The sequence below is a fragment of the Trachurus trachurus genome, assembly GCF_905171665.1.
Source record: "Trachurus trachurus genome assembly, chromosome: 24".
NCBI classification, from domain to species: Eukaryota; Metazoa; Chordata; class Actinopteri; order Carangiformes; family Carangidae; genus Trachurus; species Trachurus trachurus.
In genome coordinates this window covers 7,392,216-7,410,346 of record NC_139910.1, presented here as the reverse complement: position 1 = coordinate 7,410,346, position 18,131 = coordinate 7,392,216, and the positions used below count along the sequence as shown (strand labels likewise).

The following is an 18,131-nucleotide window of genomic DNA, read 5'->3' as shown; positions in this document are numbered from 1 at the left end:
TTCTAAGTCATTCAAGCTTGACTCTCAAGCTTTCTTGGTGTTAACTGTGTGTGCACCGTGGCCTGGAGGCAGAGTGGAAGTCTAATGACCATGAGGTTGTGGGTTCGATTCCGACCTTGGTAAAAAATTTGTATGGTGATCACTGCTTGCACTATTTGCTAATTCTGCAACAGCGTTCAGTTGCTATCAGCAGTCACACCATTTCCATTCTTGGAAATGCTTTTTCTAGTTGTAAATTGTAGTTCCAGTGGTAAATAAGAGATAAATATTGAACCTCCTGACTGACTGATGCACAGTTTACATATCATATCATATATATTAGATACATACATACAGTATATATTACATATCAAACAGATGTTTTGACATGTGTGAGCTTCTTTACAGTATAAACACCAAATAATTAAGACACTTCTCTTCATATATCTGCAGAAACATACTGTATCAGCAGTGAAACCTGTCCACTTGGGGCTTAAACTGACTATAATGTGAAAAGCACCTACAAATGTTAACATTGTGTCTTCATTTGACCCCAAACAGCTTTTCAGCCCTCACAAAGAAAAACACAGGGAAACCCTAACAACATTTTTCTTATAATGATTTTTCAGTTTGTCTGTGTGTGTCTTCGTTTTTCAGTGTTTACTGATCTGAAGGCAGAAAGAGAGAGAGAGGAAGCAGGACAAAGGGAGGAAGATGACTGAAGGAGATAAATGATGAAGGGGAGGAGGGGGGAGATGAGAGTTTAGGGAAGAGTTCAGCTGAGGGGAAGAAGTCCACAATGAAGTCTAGTTTCAATCGTTGTAAATTGCAGGGCAGCACTGAGGTGCAGAGATTACGTCTCGCTATGATTGAACCACCTCTGTCATTTTGTCGCCTCTCATCTCAGTCAATGACGCCTCAAACGTTTGTTACCTGCTCTTTTTTGCAGCAGCAGCAGCAGGTGAATCTCAGGAAGCTTCCAACTACACAATGTGATTTAGTCAATATCACAGCAAACAGAAAGGGAGAAACTAATTAAGATTTAGGAGAGTGTGAGTGTGTGTGTGTTGTTGACTCTCACACACACACATCTGAGCACAAAGCGTTCTGATCTGATCTTTGTATCTATAATGAAGCTTGTGTCAAAAGTATTCAACACAGTTCATCGTCGGACACAAAACACGGAGCCTGTGATTTGTATTTCTATCGTTTAAAGAAGTGATATTGAACATTATTTAAAGAATTATTTGAATTTGAAGATGAAGTCGTTGTGTTTGTGTGGTGACAGGTCCATGTTCCCGTGGCGGCGGCTGAATCGGGGATCCCTCCCGTCTACTGGTGCACGGCTCACTACGTGGAGCTGCTGCTGAAGGCCGAGGTCCCTCTGGTCCACTCTGCTTTCAGGATGTCTGGTTTCACTCCATCACAGGTACCGGCTCACTTACCAGCTAATGCGCGATGAGGGATTTTAAATCTCATAATTAGTGACGCTTTTTCTTTTCTTTTTTTCTTACAAAAATGAGTTTCAGTGAAAATAGCTAAGCCTTTCTTTCTTTTTAAAATGTTTTCTGTAATGCTGTGATATTCTCGCTGCTCAATCCAATGTATTAACTTAGTGAACCCACAGAAACACTCACAGAGAGTTCGACTGATGAAGTCCGAGGACAATATAGTTTCTGTCTGGACTTAATCAGATTCTTACTTTAGTGTCTTTTGTTGCGTTTCCATTTTCTGAGCCTCTCAGATCCGACACAGAACAGACATGACTACTGATGGAGGGATTAAAGGGGGGAAGTGAACGCAGCGTCACCAAAAAACACCCAGACAGTCAGACAGCGGCCCATTTTGCTTTGTCAATATTTAATCAACGATATCAGTAACGGACCCAAAAACAACCTTTATATCCTGACTTCTGGCTGACCCCGGAACAACTCCCCTGTTTATCCTGCTTTGACTTCAGTCGACTTTAAAATATCAATATACAGCTTTGACATTAAATCTGTCTTCTCCTCTTTTTTTATATATATATATTTAACAGTTAGATCTTCGTGCCTCAGCACTTTATTCTTTTGACACAGACTTTCTCGCTGGCAAACAACGAGGTAGAGAAAAAGGTTTCTCACCTTGAATCCTCTTAGCGTTTGATCCCGTCTTCTCTGTGCATCGGCATTTTGACAGTCGGAGGCTTCACATAATGTAGCGGCATCAGGGAAGCTCATAAGACTCGCAAATCAAAGATCTGAACCCGCCGTCTCCTGGGTTTAGTAATAAGTTAACATTCGGCTCATCTCTCGCCTCTTCAAGGAGATAATGGGCACCTGTTCTCTCAGTCAGAAATGGAAATATCTATTCGAAAAGTTTGAGCTTTGAAGCGGCGGAGGAAAAATGAAGTATTATGCACCTCCTGACATTCGTACAGTGGATCAGTCAAAATCCATCTATACAACATCCAAACATCTGAAACTGTCAAATCTCTGTGGAGAGCAGGAGCGCATGACAGGAGGAGACTCTTAAACTCAATTTGTATCAGCTCAATCATAAGAAGAAACTGTGTGTGGGTCGTGTTTTTACTAATTAACACAAGTATTCAGGTGCAGTGACGTGTCTCAGGTCCTCGCTCTCCACTTTGTACCAAACACATGATGGTTTTGAGTGTTTTTTATCCAACAATGTGAAGCGTTCAAATTCATCCACTGTCTATTTCATCGCAGATTAATCAGCTGTTTTGTTTGCTCGACTAATCCATCAATTATTTCCTCAATGAAACTCCAGAAAATAATCAGAATATCTCAAACTCTACGGTGACTTCATCAAATGTCCAAACAACAGCACAAAACCCAACAATATTCAATCTATTACAACATGAATTATGAAAAGAGTTGCCAAATATTCTAATGTCGACAGACGGATGCCAATTAACTGGAGGAGAGAGGACATTTAAATTTTAATTACATCCATAATTAACATTAAAGTTGAAGTTAAAGTTAAAATGAACTGCGGAGTCATTTTAGGTTTTATGTGTCTATCATTATCAATTATGCCTTAAATGAAACCTTAAAATATCCTGCAGCTTGTAAACTTAAAGGGATAGTTCAACAATTTGGTAAATTGGCCCATTGCCATAATCCCTATAGTCATAGCAGTAGGTTTGTTACCTTTAATCGTCGGTGCAAGCTAATTTTAGAACGGCGGAGCAGAGCCGCGAGCTGCTCAGAGCTACGCTACGGAGGCTCATTATGGGATTTCTTGGTTTCCTCTCATCAAACTCATCAAATACACAATCCAACAACTCCAAAACGCTCTGGTGGACAAGTTGTGACCTGCACATTCACCACGCTATGACAGACAGAGTTGTTTTAGAGGCAAATTCAGAGACCGCTTGCCGAAAAACTGCCCCTGATGGACGCGGTTTTGCATGAATTTACCTCTAAAACAACTCTGTCTGGTAACGCTCTGTTATTATCTCATAGCGTGGTGAATGTGCAGGTCACAACTTGTCCACCAGAGTGTTTTGGAGTTATTGGATTGTGTATTTGATGAGTTTGATGAGGGAAACCAAGAAATCCCATGAGCCTCCGTAGCGTAGCTCTGAGCAGCTCGTGGCTCTGCTCCACCATTCCAAAAATAGCTTGCACCGACAATTAAAGGTAACAAACCTACTCCTAAAACTATAGGAACTATCCCTTTAAGACACCAAAATGTTTTTTTTCCCCATTACATGTCCAGGTGTTTTGCTCAATGTCCAACGCGAACAAGCAAACACTTCAATAACTCATCGTCATAGTATCTAGTTTGTATTTAATGAAAATCTTCAATGCACTAAGGGAAATGGTCACACTGAGATGAAAGTGAAAGCTGATAATAACTCAGAGCTGCAGACTGAACATAAAAAGCTGAGAACATTGATTGTTGTAACACACAGAGGCAGAGGGACGATGTCTCGCTGAGCCGGCTGCTGTGACCTGACCCGCTCAGATTAGTAATGGCTCTGAAAGCCTGTTTATATGGCAGAGCGAAAAACGAAGTAAAGAAAAACCGAGTGAATACAGTACAGTCGCGCTCACCTTTCAGCCTAGCTCACGGGAACACCCACCCACCGACAACAGCAGCATGAAAAGCACATTTTGCCACCATCAGAAAAAAAAAGAAAAGAAAGAGAGCGAGCTGCTCTTGGAGAGACCTTGGAGGGATTTACAGTCACACAGAGTAGCTACAGTACGAGCACTTGTTTTACTGCCTCAGGGTTCAGAAACAAAGGGCAGCGCCGATGCAGACGATCCCTGTTTTCATTACAACACACAAATTAGGATGTCAGTGCTTTCATTACAGTTAAACTGAGGACAGGGCGCAGAAAAAAAAAAAAGAAAAAAAATCTAATATGTTTATGGAGCGTAAGTGGTGCTTGTTTGTATGCTTGAGCAGACTCGCGTCGTTAGCGAGCGCGCTGGCTAATTATTGGCATGACAGTTAGTTAGCGCCCAGCGTGGGCTCTGTTTGTTGTCTGCTTAATGTGTGGAAAGATGCATGCAAGGCTGTGAAGCTCAAAGCTGCTGATGGTGCTGAGTTCTGCCCAAAAAACACAAAGTCTATTTTCTACCAAACAGGACACAGTTAGTGAAGAGCGATTATCAGGGTGACAGAGTGGAGATTTTAGCAGCACAGATTTAATGACCTGATGTCAGTGGCTATTTTTGTTGCTTCAGACTGAAACATCTCAACTGAATGGATCGACTTGAAATTTGCATAAATATATATTCTTTATCCCACGAGTATGTACTGCAATAACGTTTTCTGTTTTGTTTTTTAAGTATTTTTTTTGGCTTTTTGCCTTTATTTGATAGCACACAGTAGAGATAGACAGGAAAGGGGGAGGCAGAGAGAGGGGGAATGACATGCAGGAAAGGTCTGCCCGACACGGGATTCGAACCGGGGCTGCCTGCGGTGAGGACTGTAGCCTCTACCCACTGCGCCACGCACCACCCCCTGCAACAATGTTTTAATCATCTGACTTTTCCTGTTGCACCCTCAGGCTACTCTGTGTCTATTATTAATTAGCAAATGTTACCACGCTAGCAGGCTAACAACTGTGAGTGTGATGTGAACATACAGTACTAAAAAGCTGACAACATCTACATGTTTAAAGGCCCTTACACACCGGACTAGTAAAATATTCAACGGCAAATATATCGAATGCATTTACACTGGCGGCGATGCGAATATGCAACAGATGCGACATTTATAAACCGAAGTTTCTCTTTGCATCGGGTGGTTCTTCGCTTCCACAACATCATGCCTTAAATCAGTTTAATTATCCCAGCCAAACTGTTCGGAGATGCTTCACCACATATCCTCCTTCATTTCGTTGTCTTTGTAAAGTTTGTGTCCCTTTGTCAAACAAGACAAGGTGGTGAACACGGGCTGTATTGTGTGAAAAGCGAAGGTGAGAAGGTGATGAGAGACACAGGTTGTTTACATTGTTGTCACATTCCTCCTTTTCATGCTACATGATTGGTTGATGTATTTATTTGCCGGGTTAAAGCTCAGAAAAATCGACCTCATGCCGAAAAATTTTCACTGCGTAACATTCACTGTCTCTCTGAAAGCAGAGTTTGAAAAAACATTTCGATGCACGAATTATTCGCACCAAAATTATGTCTCTGGTGTGAAAAACCCTTTAGACTGTTAGCTTAAATGTGAGCCTGTGAGGATGGACTGATTTTAATGGTTAAAGGTCAAAGGTCACTGTTTTGGACCATAAAAGATGTTCACAGCTAGCTAATCACTAAATTTCATTGTACAGTATGTAATAACATTATTGGGGTAAGATGAAGGATGACATTTTATATCTAAAAGGTCATTATTCAATACTGTAACATATGTATTCACTTATGAAGCAGCAGCAATAACGACTTCATGCTTAAACATAAGTTAAATAACATGTTTAACAGCAGAGCCTAAACTGCTCTTAGTGCTGTCTTGATTTTAATTTCTTCTTTAGCAGATTAAAAACAGTCTTTTCCTCCTCTTCCTTCACCGAGAGCAGGTGGGAAATCCCTGGTTGATCCAGCGCAATAATATCATACAGAATCCGAACGCAGTCATCAGCCGCAGATATAAACATTAGGATGCATCTGCTCGTCTCTTTGTCCCCTAATCCCACCCCAATATTCAAGACCGCTCCGAGTAATCATTTCATTTTTCACTCTGAGCAAACAGAAAGAATCTCTCACAAAGCTGATGAAGCAGCGTCAGCAAATGAAGTAAATACAGACTTCAGACATCACCGGTGCAAACTGATCAACTTTCAGGGAAGATTTTGAAACATGAGTTCTCTGACTGTTGTGTTTATGATGACATCAATTAGCTTTTAGCTCGATATTTATCCGTATGGGGTCATGGTGTTTTGATTTAATAAAAAAAAGTCCGGACCTAACATAAAGTGTTACACTATTTCTATGGAGTCTCACATGAGATAATGTACTCATTACAGCACTCCAAACTCCGTCTGTGCAACGTTACTGTCGTGAGGGCTTCTGGGAAAACTCCATTTTACTAGCAAATACAACATAAGACGAGTTCCTCAGCCAAACTGCCAATTTAACACCAACACCAGCCTCTGATGGTTCCTTTTACTTCATGATAAAACAATATTAACAAAAGTAACACTGCCCTTAGAAGATAATTTAAATTTTGTGTTTGTTTAGGGAGATGAGACTAATTCTAATAAATGAGACGTTAACTAGCTAAAATTACAGCGTCTAAACACTAAAGGTTCCTAAAACTCTCCGTACCGCCCAGATGGCTTTTCATTTCTACCTCCAAGTGCATAAAAAGAATTACACAAAACACCATTTGAAGCATTTTTACAACATGGCAAATGACACTCTCAGTACTTTCCACCAGCGTGTTGATTGCAGCACATTGGAAAATTAACACTAATTCGTTTTTGAACGCCGATGCTAAGGATGCATCCGGTGCCAGCGTCCTGCCCCTCGCCACCTGGACCCGCGCGCTGGTTTTCCCCCCATTACATTACAAGCCTTGGATCTGAAAAGGAGAGGAGAGCTGTCAGGTCTGGTGCCAAGGACGAAGCGAGGAGGAGGAGGAAGAGGAGGGCACAGTGTGATCTGGATGCTCCCCACAGACAAGAAGCTGGGGAATGGACTCTAGGGACGTGAGGATGGACACGAGGCAGATTACAGGCTTCCACATCAAAGAGGCTGTCGGCAACGAGCTGAATGTGTTTCTCAATGGGTTCAACACCGGACCGCCAGCTGTGATCTGTGCCCTCCTCCAACCACACGGGACCAAGGCCTCATACCCTCCTCATACACTCCGGCACCACCAAGACAGCTTGAGGACCGGTTTGTAGCCAGTGGGTGATGTAATCCACAGAAGTGGCTCGGAAAGCAGCAGCAGCAGCAGAAGGAGAAACACTTCACTGGTCTAACAACCAAGGAGCGATTATGTAAGGGTCCTTGGGCCGGATAATCAGGACCATCAAGACCAAGAATGAATTTTGTGGCTGTCGTTTTTTAAAATGCGGTAATGTTTGGATGACGGAGTGGGCTCCCAGGGCAACAACATGTAACTGGATGATGTCGCCAACCGTTGTTATTGTGTTGCTGAGAAACACACAGATGTGTACAGTGATAAAACCTCAACCAGTTCTAGCTTATTGATCTGTATCACTCTCTTGGATCAGGTCTTTAAGGTTATGAATCATTTTTTAAACTCTGAAACCAGAGAGTTGGCTTTTAAAATATATTTTTTATGTCTCTCATTAGCACGCAAATGTCAGCACACTAGCAGGCTGACAGCTTAAACTGTGATTGCGATGTGAACGTACTAAACATTTTATCTGCATGTTGTTGGCTTGTTAACACAATCGATTTGAGCGTGGTTAAAGGTCAAAGGTCACTGTTTTGGACCATAGAAGACGCTCCCAGTTGCTCCAAAGTTAGCCGGCTAACTTGACTGCAAGCTAATCATGAAATAACAGTGTGTATAATGACAATAAAGTTTCCATTCATTCATAACTCACTAATTATGACACAGTTCAACTCATTTTTTTTAATACTCTAAAACCAGAGAAGTGGCTTATAAATAGACATTTTTAATGTCTCTCATTTGCACTAACTCATCTTTTAAATGTTTCGATGCTTTATATCAGTTATTGATTTAGTAAAAGTACAGAAACCTGAATGAGAAAAGTTGCATTCAGGCGCTTTACGTTAAACACAGTTGTTTGTAACTTTTTATGTGTATTTTTGTCATTTAATAGAGTGAAACAAACAGTGACAAGAAGATCGATGAACGAGGGATTATCTTATTATTTGATTTATGACAGAGCAGAAGAGTGCTGGTCTGAAACATGATGCATTATTTGTCCAAAGCATCAAGTCCGTCCTGCAGACGAATACTGGGGTCATCTTTTCTTTCCGCTTGTGTCAGATGTGACCTCCTGAGACACACATACATTTATAATGTCCTGTTGACAGCAACGTGTCAGTAACTTGTTATCTCTCTGTCCACAGATGTGCCTCCACTGGCTGACCCAGTGTTTCTGGAACTATCTGGACTGGCCAGAGATCTGCCACTACGTCTCCACCTGCGTGCTGATGGGTCCCGACTACCAGGTCTACATGTGTGTGTCCATATTCAGACACCTGCAGCCGGACATCCTGCAGAGGACACAGTCCCAGGAGCTGCAGGTGTTCCTCAAGGTGAGCCGAGACGCCGCACATCTGTACGACAGTCATAAATACACACAGAACGTCCTGTCGAGCTTTAACTAAAAAACTCGGGGTCTCAGGTGTTTGGTGTTTTCTGCACGTTGTTTTGTGACCCTGGAAACAGCAGCAGCAAAAACACCCAACTCACCAACAAGGTCGAGTTAGTTTTTCAGGTGAAAGGATGAACTTCAGTGTGATGGAGGGTATGGAAGAATGGTTGGTTGTGTAGCTATAAAACTGCAAATACATACAAATATCTTAACTAAAAAACTTTACAACAACATATGAACTCAGATAACCCCCCAAATATTATATATTATATAATAAAATCTCAACAATGATGCCAGATAATAGTTTTATATTCTTCTGCTGATGTGTTTTGTCAAACAAACCTCAATCAGAGCATCACACGTTGGTATCTTCACACAGCATCTCTATGTTGCAGGCGGAGAATAAATCATCCCCAGGACTTCAGGGGCAAAACTAACTTCAGTTTCCACGGTGAACAATAAAATAGACACGGAGACAAAACAGCACACCGAACCAAACACGTGTATAGAAAGAAAATAAATCCCATTTCTGTGTTACACCTTTCACTTTCACAAACAGCTGCTTTCACTTCATGCAGTTCAAATAAAACCTTTTTATATGTGGAGCTGCTCAGGAATCTATAGTGTCAAAGATCTGGATATGGAGATCACATTTCCACCTTCACATTGCACAGGGAGTTTAATCTCATAAACAGCAACTTTTTATGAATGTATAAATTACAGATTATATATCAAATTTGAAATTGTAAATCAATGACCTTCTGAAAGCTTTATGACCAGCTGGTTTTCAAATACCTGATGCTATATAAGTCTTGCAAACACACACAGATGCTCAAACAACATCATTCAATAAAGTTTAAAGTAATGCCAAATACTCCATTTCTCTGAGGTAAAGATCAGTACAAGTCAACACAATAAATGTATTTTCTCAAAGTCGTCATCCACTAAATCCACTCCTCCTCTCATTTCATTTATAAGTTTAGTTAGTTAGCTAGTTTACAGGGGCAAAACTAATGATGCTTAAACATGAAAATATCTTATCTCCTCTTTAAAAGTGTGAGTTTTCAGTTAAATTCAATAAATACATAATAAATCCTGCTTTAAAAGCAATTGCTTCGTGCTAATGTCTCAGTTCTGACCCTTGGGGCTCATGTCTTAGATACCTAACACTGATAGAGCTCAATTAGGATGGATGTGAAGCTGTCGTATGCTGATTTCATGTTAATAGAGTTATCCTGCAGCTCTTGAGTTGCAGTGCAGCCCCCAAACATCTGCATTTTTATATGCAAACTCTCACACTGTTGCTGCTGCTGCTGCTGCACCGTGCAGCTGCCCTTGTAAACCCAGCTCTCATCCATGATTCACACCCACAATGAATAAAAAATCAACTTCTTGAATTTGTTCACAAAATCCTCCCACTCTGGTGTATTTTCTTTTTGCCAAAAAAAAAAACTATAATGTGAAAATAAGTTTCACTAGAATAAGTTCTGCCTGGTGAATCACATTACATGACAATGAACGCTGAATTTAAAAGTGACCCCGGAGATGTGACCAAAAAGGTCTAAAGTCAGGAAGTGTTTCACCACTCGTCTCGTACACAAAGCAACATTAAACACCGGCTCTCTGGCTGCTTGACATCGTCATTACTCAGTAAGCATTTCACTCCGGCTCGTCTCCGGCTGATAGCTCTGGTGTTAACATCTTCATACCACTGACAGGTTTTGTGAATAAAAGATCAGTTACGGAGGCTTTATCTGAGGAAGTTCCTCTAATGAGCCGTAGCATCAGATACTGCTGCAAGAGACGGCTTTGAGACACACTATGTTTGCGTGTCTGCATGTTTGTGTGTGTGTGTGTGTGTGTGAGATGGGAAAAAACTTGCACAAGCCTTCTCCTCGTCCTGGGCTGAACTGTTAAAAGTTTCAGACACGCTCGTTTGCATCTGACGACCTTATCTCCGGCCTCTCTCCCTCTGTGGGAACAATGTGAGAGAAGTATTTTTACTCAGACAGATGTGGTATTAGAGGAGGTTTTTTCTTTATATACATCCACACACACACATGCACACACACTCTCTACAGTTATCCTGTCTCAGTAGGGGGTATATCTATATTTAATCTAAATTAAAATGTGAAAACGACTTGTTACAGAGTCCTAATCCAACGACAGTGGTGACAGTGAAGTGGGCACAGAGACACTGTTACCACTTTTACATCATGCAGTAGTAGTGCAGTAGCCTACTTATTGTTTTTCCACAATTGTTAAAGCTGCAGTTCCTCTAATGGCCACTAGAGTCCGGCTCCAACAGTGAGTCAGTCCCCATAGACTCCCATGTTAAAATGTCCAACTCTACAGCAGAATTAAACATGTTTGCAGCCTGGTACGGCAACAGTTTTGCTTCTTAAAGCTTATTTCCTCCTCATCCTCCCTGACGACTCGGCAGGAAGTGATTTTTTTTTATCTAACTCAGGCGTTAACATTTTATTAACGCACATACAGTTCTGCATAATTGATTTTCGACTTCCAATTTCGGGATTAGCCGCGAGTTCAGTGGAGTCGGGTTCTGGCAGGATGACGACGGTGGATCTGCTTCACTCTGAGCTCCAACACATAACTCATAACTCAGACACATTTAAAGAGGATTTTTACTCGTATGTACAGAGGTTATGGAGCGACTCTGGAGCTTCTGCTGTAGCTGACATGCAGGTTAATTATGAGCTGAGGCTATAGAGTTTTTAAGAGACGTATCATATGGACAGTCAGAGCCGTGATTGGTCAGTTTTCTGGAGATCGTTGACATCTCAAGCAAGGTTAAACATGTTGGAGAAAAACTCATCTCAAACTGGTTTCATGAACATGACGGTGAGTTCAATGACACCTATAGGACATGGGACAACAGGAGATTGGCAACAAGAATGTGCAGCTGACAAATCTGCAGAAATGATGTGCAGTATCTCTGAGCAAAGTTTCCAACATCGTCTTAAAGGTCCAGTATGTAATATTTGTTAAGGTTTATTGGTAAAATCTGAATATACTACCAATGAATATATTTGTATAAGTGTAGAATCGCTATAAAATAAAATCCGTTTGGTTTTCATAGCCTTATAATTCTTCTTTTGTACATATAGCAAGCGTCTTGCTTAAAGGGATAGTTCAACATTTTTGCAAATTGGCCCACTGCCATAATCGCTATAGTCATAGCATTAGGTTTGTTACCTTTAATTGTCGGTGCAAGCTATTTTTAGAACGGCGGAGCAGAGCTGCAAGCTGCTCAGAGCTACGCTACGGAGGCTAATGGGATTTCTTGGTTTCCCTAATCAAACTCATCAAATACACAATCCAACAACTCCAAAACGCTCTGGTGGACAAGTTGTGACCTGCACATTCACCACGCTATGAGATAATAACTTTGCCCCGACAATTAAAGGTAACGAACCTACTGCTATGACTACAGGGATTATGGCAATGGGCCATTGAACTATCCCTTTTAAGAGTGTCGCCATCTTACGCCGCCAGTACAGAATGGAAAATCCAGCCTACCAGAGAGCACGTTTCACGTTCATAAATGAATAAAATAATAGAATTATTTAATAGATAAATAATATAGTCTGAATGCTACAGTATATGTCACCGTTTTCCCCTCATTTTACACACTGGACCTTTAAATCTATGACACAAAGAGTGAGCGCAGCATGAGCGTGTTGTTCCTGATAAAGTTCAGAAGTGTATACTGTATTTTCCAGTGATTTCACCTCCTGTGCAAACTCAGGCTGAATATTAACACCGCTCATTCATCATGCGTGGACAAGGGCTAAGAAAACTTTGAAATCTTTGGTTAATTAATGCATTAATTAGCTTACCTAATGATCTCTTCACAGCTAATGGTTCATGTATTGTGAGGTTTATGAGGGACATTAAGCAGCTCCTGTCACCTGTTCACTGAATGAAAACACTCAGTCTGGACGTCGCCGCACATCGAGACACACTTAAGGCGTCCGCATCAGTTAGACCCTCGTTCATTGCATGTCCTCCTCCTCCTCCTCCTCGCATCTCTTCCAGCCCTCCTTAATTCTCCCAGAGGAAAATAAACGGACCCAAAAATACTCTCCCAAGTGATTTATGCTGCTTATCTCTCTCCTCTCCTTCACGATTTTAACTGTGTCAGCAGCTGTTTCCCGTAGCGATAAATGAACAGGGGCAAAGTAACTTCAGTTCTGATGATTCCTCAGGATTAATCTGGCTCAGTGAAATAAAGAAGCGAAGTCTCACACTGTGTGCTGTGCTCTTATGTTGTGACAAGAGGGATAGTGTTACATACACTGTCTGCTTATAGACTCTTCACACCCAGAAAATATGGGTTTAATAGTTTTAAAAGTGTGAATGTGGCCGGAGCTGCTGATAATAAAGCCACACTTTATTAACTTCAGTAGATCACAGAAGTGCAGTTGGCCACCTCTAATTCGTTACAGCCCATGATTAAAAGATGATTTTGGTCTTATAAAGTGTGTTTTATGTAGTAAAGCCGCGGTGCCTGAAGTAATCACAGGAACCCCGAGTCCTCCATCAGACTGGAAACTCATTTCTTCGTGACGTTACTGACTCCCCTCTGAACGATCACCCGTCTGCAGTCGCTCTATTTGCTGCTTTTAAATAATAATAAAAAAAAAAACATCGCTCCATTTGCTCTTAATCTATTTCCTCTCCGTTCACCTCGCCCTCACTCTGCGGCTTCTCTACAATCATATAAATATAACATGACCTCACCGAGACACCGAGACACTAAACTGCACATGGGTTTGTTTTGATGGATGGTTATCTCTGGTGATCTCAGGCCAAAGTTGATGAGAAAGAAAAACTAAAACCAGCTACATAGAATTGATTTTAACATCCTGGCTTGGTGATATACTTTATAGTTAAAAAAAAAAAAAGAAACTATAGACAGACCAGGAAAGATCTGCCTGAAACATAAAGTACATAACGTCAATCAATACATGACTTCTATCCAGATCTGGAAACAAGTCGTTCTTCAACCTTCTGTATTGGATGTTGAACACTACTTCATCAAAACAGGTTCAAATGGCTGCGATAGAAGCAGATCAACTACAGTGAGTTTCCTTTCTCAGCTTATTGAATTTGAATAATTTAAATAAACCACAGCAGCAGCAACTGCAAGGCTGCACCTGTGGATAACTTTGAGTTTATGCCAAAATCGACATGTTAACAAAGCTAATGCTAATGTTTATCATGGACAATATAACATTTAGTGCTAGCATGCTAAGGTTTTATATTAAACACAAACTGCAACAGTAGTTTTGCAAATATTTTCTCACAAAGTGTTGAATAATTAAAAAAAAAAAAAAAATTACAATTATTGACACATTTCACTCATCATAAATGTGAACCTCATGTTTATACATATACTTCATTTAAACTTCATATACATACATGTGAATCTACAAAAATGTTTATATTTCTTCTGCTATATTCTAAGGAGGTGGAGTTTTGTATTATTTTAATTTATTTTAGCACATTTTATCTACCCATATCATTGCTTTTTCTATTAGAGAACTTTGTTTGGAGCTAAAATAAGTCAGCAGGATTCCTCATCAGGAGACTGTGAACTCTCAGCACAACATTTACACCATTTAATTATCTGAACCACGGTGGTGAACAGACCACCTGCACCACCTGTGTGTCATTAGAGTTTAAAGAACAGACAGGAAATATCTGATCTCATGCAGAAGAGACAGGCGGCGACTGTGAGGTCTGGACCTCCTCCGTGTTTGAGAAGCAGCTAATGGTCAAACAGAAAAATATTTACACTGCATGTGTGGAAATCTTGAGCGTGATTAGAGGAGAAATGAATGAGCAGCAGCGGCCGCCTTGTTGTTGTTGTGCTGCTGACTCTCCTCACTGTCACTGTTATCTACCTGCTAAAATAAACCTGTAATTAGATTCTTCACAGACTCATTGTGCGTAGCAGAGCGCTGACACGCTGCAGAAGTCATTAAACACCTGGACATATATATTATATATTTTAAAGCCCTGGGCCTGGATAATGGCCGTGGGTGAAATGACGGCTGTATTGTTATTCAGAGGCGTCCTCCGGGTGCAGCAGCGTTTCTCAAGCTGCTAATTGATGATGCCACTTGCACCATAATGCACAGCAGTCACAGTTATTTGCTCTGGTGCAGTGTTTGCGTCGCCCCAGAGGTTGGGCGTTGTCATGATGACAGATGCTTCACTGACTCCCAGGCAGCAAATTACTGAAGGTGAAATGAGCAAATGAGCCAAATAATATCTGTGGTCAGGTCTGATAACGTGTCTCTGAGATGTTGAAGAGATATCCCTGCGTGTTATTAAGACGTGTGCTCGTACGCATTAAGATTTCTCTGCCGTTTTTGTTTTGCTTTTCCTTCACGTAAAAGCTCATTAACCGACCGCTACAGCGAGGATGTTGTCTACCGGCCCTTCGATCCCCGAGATTTAATTTGATTTCCCCGTGACTTTGAATTAGATTGAATGTAAAATATTTTAATGAAAGAGTTACATCCAATTATGCACACAACCCACCTCCGAAAAACAAAGTGAGCGATAACGGAGCGAGCCACCTTCAGCCCAACAACACAGGGCTTCTGTCTGACTGTAATAATAATAACTGCAGCTGTTTTTTTTTTCTTCTTTTTTTTACTAAAACTACTGACCTGATGAAAATTACAACAACAAGCTGCTTCAAAAAGTACTTTAGAAACTTTTAATACCCTCATCTGTACTTTTAAAGTGGTATCAAGTGATTTCATATGGATTTTTACCAAGTAGAGGGAAATCACTCCCTCACACGTTCACTACTCCCTATACGGCACACATTGCATTCTGGGATTGTTAGGCATGAGTTGGGTCCATTTAGTAGATGTTACTTTCACTTTGAAGGACTTAAATACAACATAAACATGTTTTAAAGGGATAGTTCACCCAAAATTGAAATTTCATTCATTATCTACTCACCCTCATGTGGACTAAGGGCTGGGAGAAGTTTCAGAGTCCTCCGTGGCTTCTCTGAGTTACAGGGGGTCTCGGCGTAGCAGTGCATGTCCATATAACGGTTGCAAATGGATACCAACTGTCTTCATAACAAAAAGACACACCAAAAAACATCCAAATACCTCCATGCTGCTCGTATGTAATGTCCGTCTTGTATTGAAGCCCCGAAAGCTTGTTTTGTAGCGGAAGCTCCTCTTCCTGGTCCATCCAAATTTGACGAACCGGGAAGAGGAGCTTCGAGAAGTTTCCGCTACAAAACAAGCTTGAAATATAGTTTTATTTCATTTTTTTCCGGGACAATTTCGCATTTCGGGGCTTCAATACAAGACGGACATTACATACGAGCAGCATGGAGGTATTTGGATGTTTTTTGGTGTGTCTTTTTGTTACGAAGACAGTTGGTATCCATTTGCAACCGTTATATGGACATGCACTGCTACGCTGAGACCCCCTGTAACTCAGAGAAGCCACGGAGGACTCTGAAACTTCTCCCAGCCCTTAGTCGACATGAGGGTGAGTAGATAATGAGTGCAATTTCAATTTTGGGTGAACTATCCCTTTAAATTGATATAGATAGATAATGAAGTCGTCACGTAGAAGCCAAGCCGTCCATAGTTTTTAGGCTCAAGCATGTCAAGCTAAAATCCTTTATTTCCCATAATGCCTTTCCCAATGTTTCAGTTTCTCTAACACTGTCTGTTATGAATGTAGTCTTTATGGTCTGTTTTCTCACTCCTCCTCCACCTCCATGATGCGTTCACTGACCTTTGTGTGTAGAAACAAACGGATGATTTCCCACCGTGTCGATAACTACGACCGTGTCTGTGTTTCCGCTGCAGGAGGAGCCGATCCAGGGCTTCAAGGTCGGACACTACCTGGAGTTCATGGAGGGTCTGGAGCGCCGCTACAGAGACGTCGTCCTCGCCGACATGAAAACCGTGCGAAGCCCCGTAGAGTAGGAACGTCAACCAACAACGAACTGAGGACCAGTTTCATTGTTTCTTCAGCCAAAGTCACGTTCTTCCTCTTTTGTTTCTGCCGTCGAGCTGCAGTCGAGCAACAGGAACAGAAACAGTTTGAGTTCTTCCCTCGAAACACTTGAAGTCCACTCAGCCCAGCGGAGCAGTGACCTCTCCTTTAACCCACAGTGTCGCACCGACCCACTTCTTCCTTTTATTACTAAGAGCATCAATACTGTCGCTTTTTTATCGTGGAGTAAAAGCCAAATACACACTGAGTGTTTATCTATATACTGTATATGTTACACACAGCTGAAGCTATATAATAATAATAACTTTATTTCTATAGCACTTATCAAAATTGAAGTTAAAAGTGCTTTACATAAAAAACACACAATAGTTTACTATAATAAAATAGCCATAAAAACAACAATAAGATGATAAAAATCAATATTATAATTATATATTTATATTTAATATTTAAAAGAGGATATTGTGGTACTGTATACAGATTCTACATACCTGATATCTGGACCCTTGAACACATCGTTGTCTTTACGTAACATTTGCTGACAGTGACAGAAATATTAATGGACACTAAACATGATTTAATAATTTAATAACATAATTTCTTTTTCTCCGTGACCTGTACATGATGTAAATATTGTGTGATGATTGTTTACAGCTGCTGTTTTTTGTTTTTTTCCCCCTTCCCTGTAAATATCTGTATTTATGAGTTTAGCTTCTCACTCTGTTACACAGGTTCTGATGAAACATGTATGTTATTCTCTCTCTCTCTGTGTGATATAAAGCGTCGGTCCGGACTGACAGCAGCTCTGTGATCGCCGTGCTGCCTCCTCCAGGTCGGCCCTGCATCATTAATGCCGCCACACGCAACAATGCATCACGCGAGACCTCCTGTGTTTGTGTTCCTGTGCAGGTCTTTGCATGAAAGATGCATGAGGACGGTTGTATCATTGTGATAAACTCTCATTAGTAACCAAAGCCCTTTTCCCCTCCTCTCTCTCTCTCTTTCTCCCTCTGCTGTCCTGTCGTCCTTCTTCACACACACTGAGGCCTGAATAATAAATGAGCTCATCACATCGTCCGTCCAACACACAACAACTGCATTTATCGGGGGGAGGGGGTGTCCAGTGAGAGGAACTGATCAAATGTTTCCCCAGTAAAACTGCTCTCCTCACATTTACATGTATCGAACCTGGAGTTGAACTTTTGAAGCTGCATTAATTATCAGTGTTTTTTTATTTGTTTGTATCCACTTGGGGGCAGAGCTGAGCAACGAGCCGCGAGCACAAACATGTTTTTACATATCGCCGCCTTGTAAAGTCGATGGAGCGGAAGCGTGA

The 18,131-nt window shown here is 41.1% G+C and overlaps 1 protein-coding gene across 3 annotated transcripts in view; it reads left to right on the top strand.

Moving 5' to 3' along the window:
• The window catches only part of tbc1d32 (TBC1 domain family, member 32), an 89,122-nt gene extending 71,980 nt beyond the window's left edge, over positions 1-17,142 (top strand). For all 3 annotated transcript variants that reach the window (XM_084001295.1, XM_084001294.1, XM_084001293.1), the window contains 3 exons: positions 1,268-1,408; positions 8,517-8,705; positions 16,645-17,142. In XM_084001295.1, coding sequence (XP_083857421.1) covers positions 1,268-1,408; positions 8,517-8,705; positions 16,645-16,764 — 450 coding nt within the window. In that variant the 3' untranslated portion in view covers positions 16,765-17,142. The remainder of the gene's footprint in view (positions 1-1,267; positions 1,409-8,516; positions 8,706-16,644) is intronic.
• Positions 17,143-18,131: the final 989 nt, after the last annotated feature.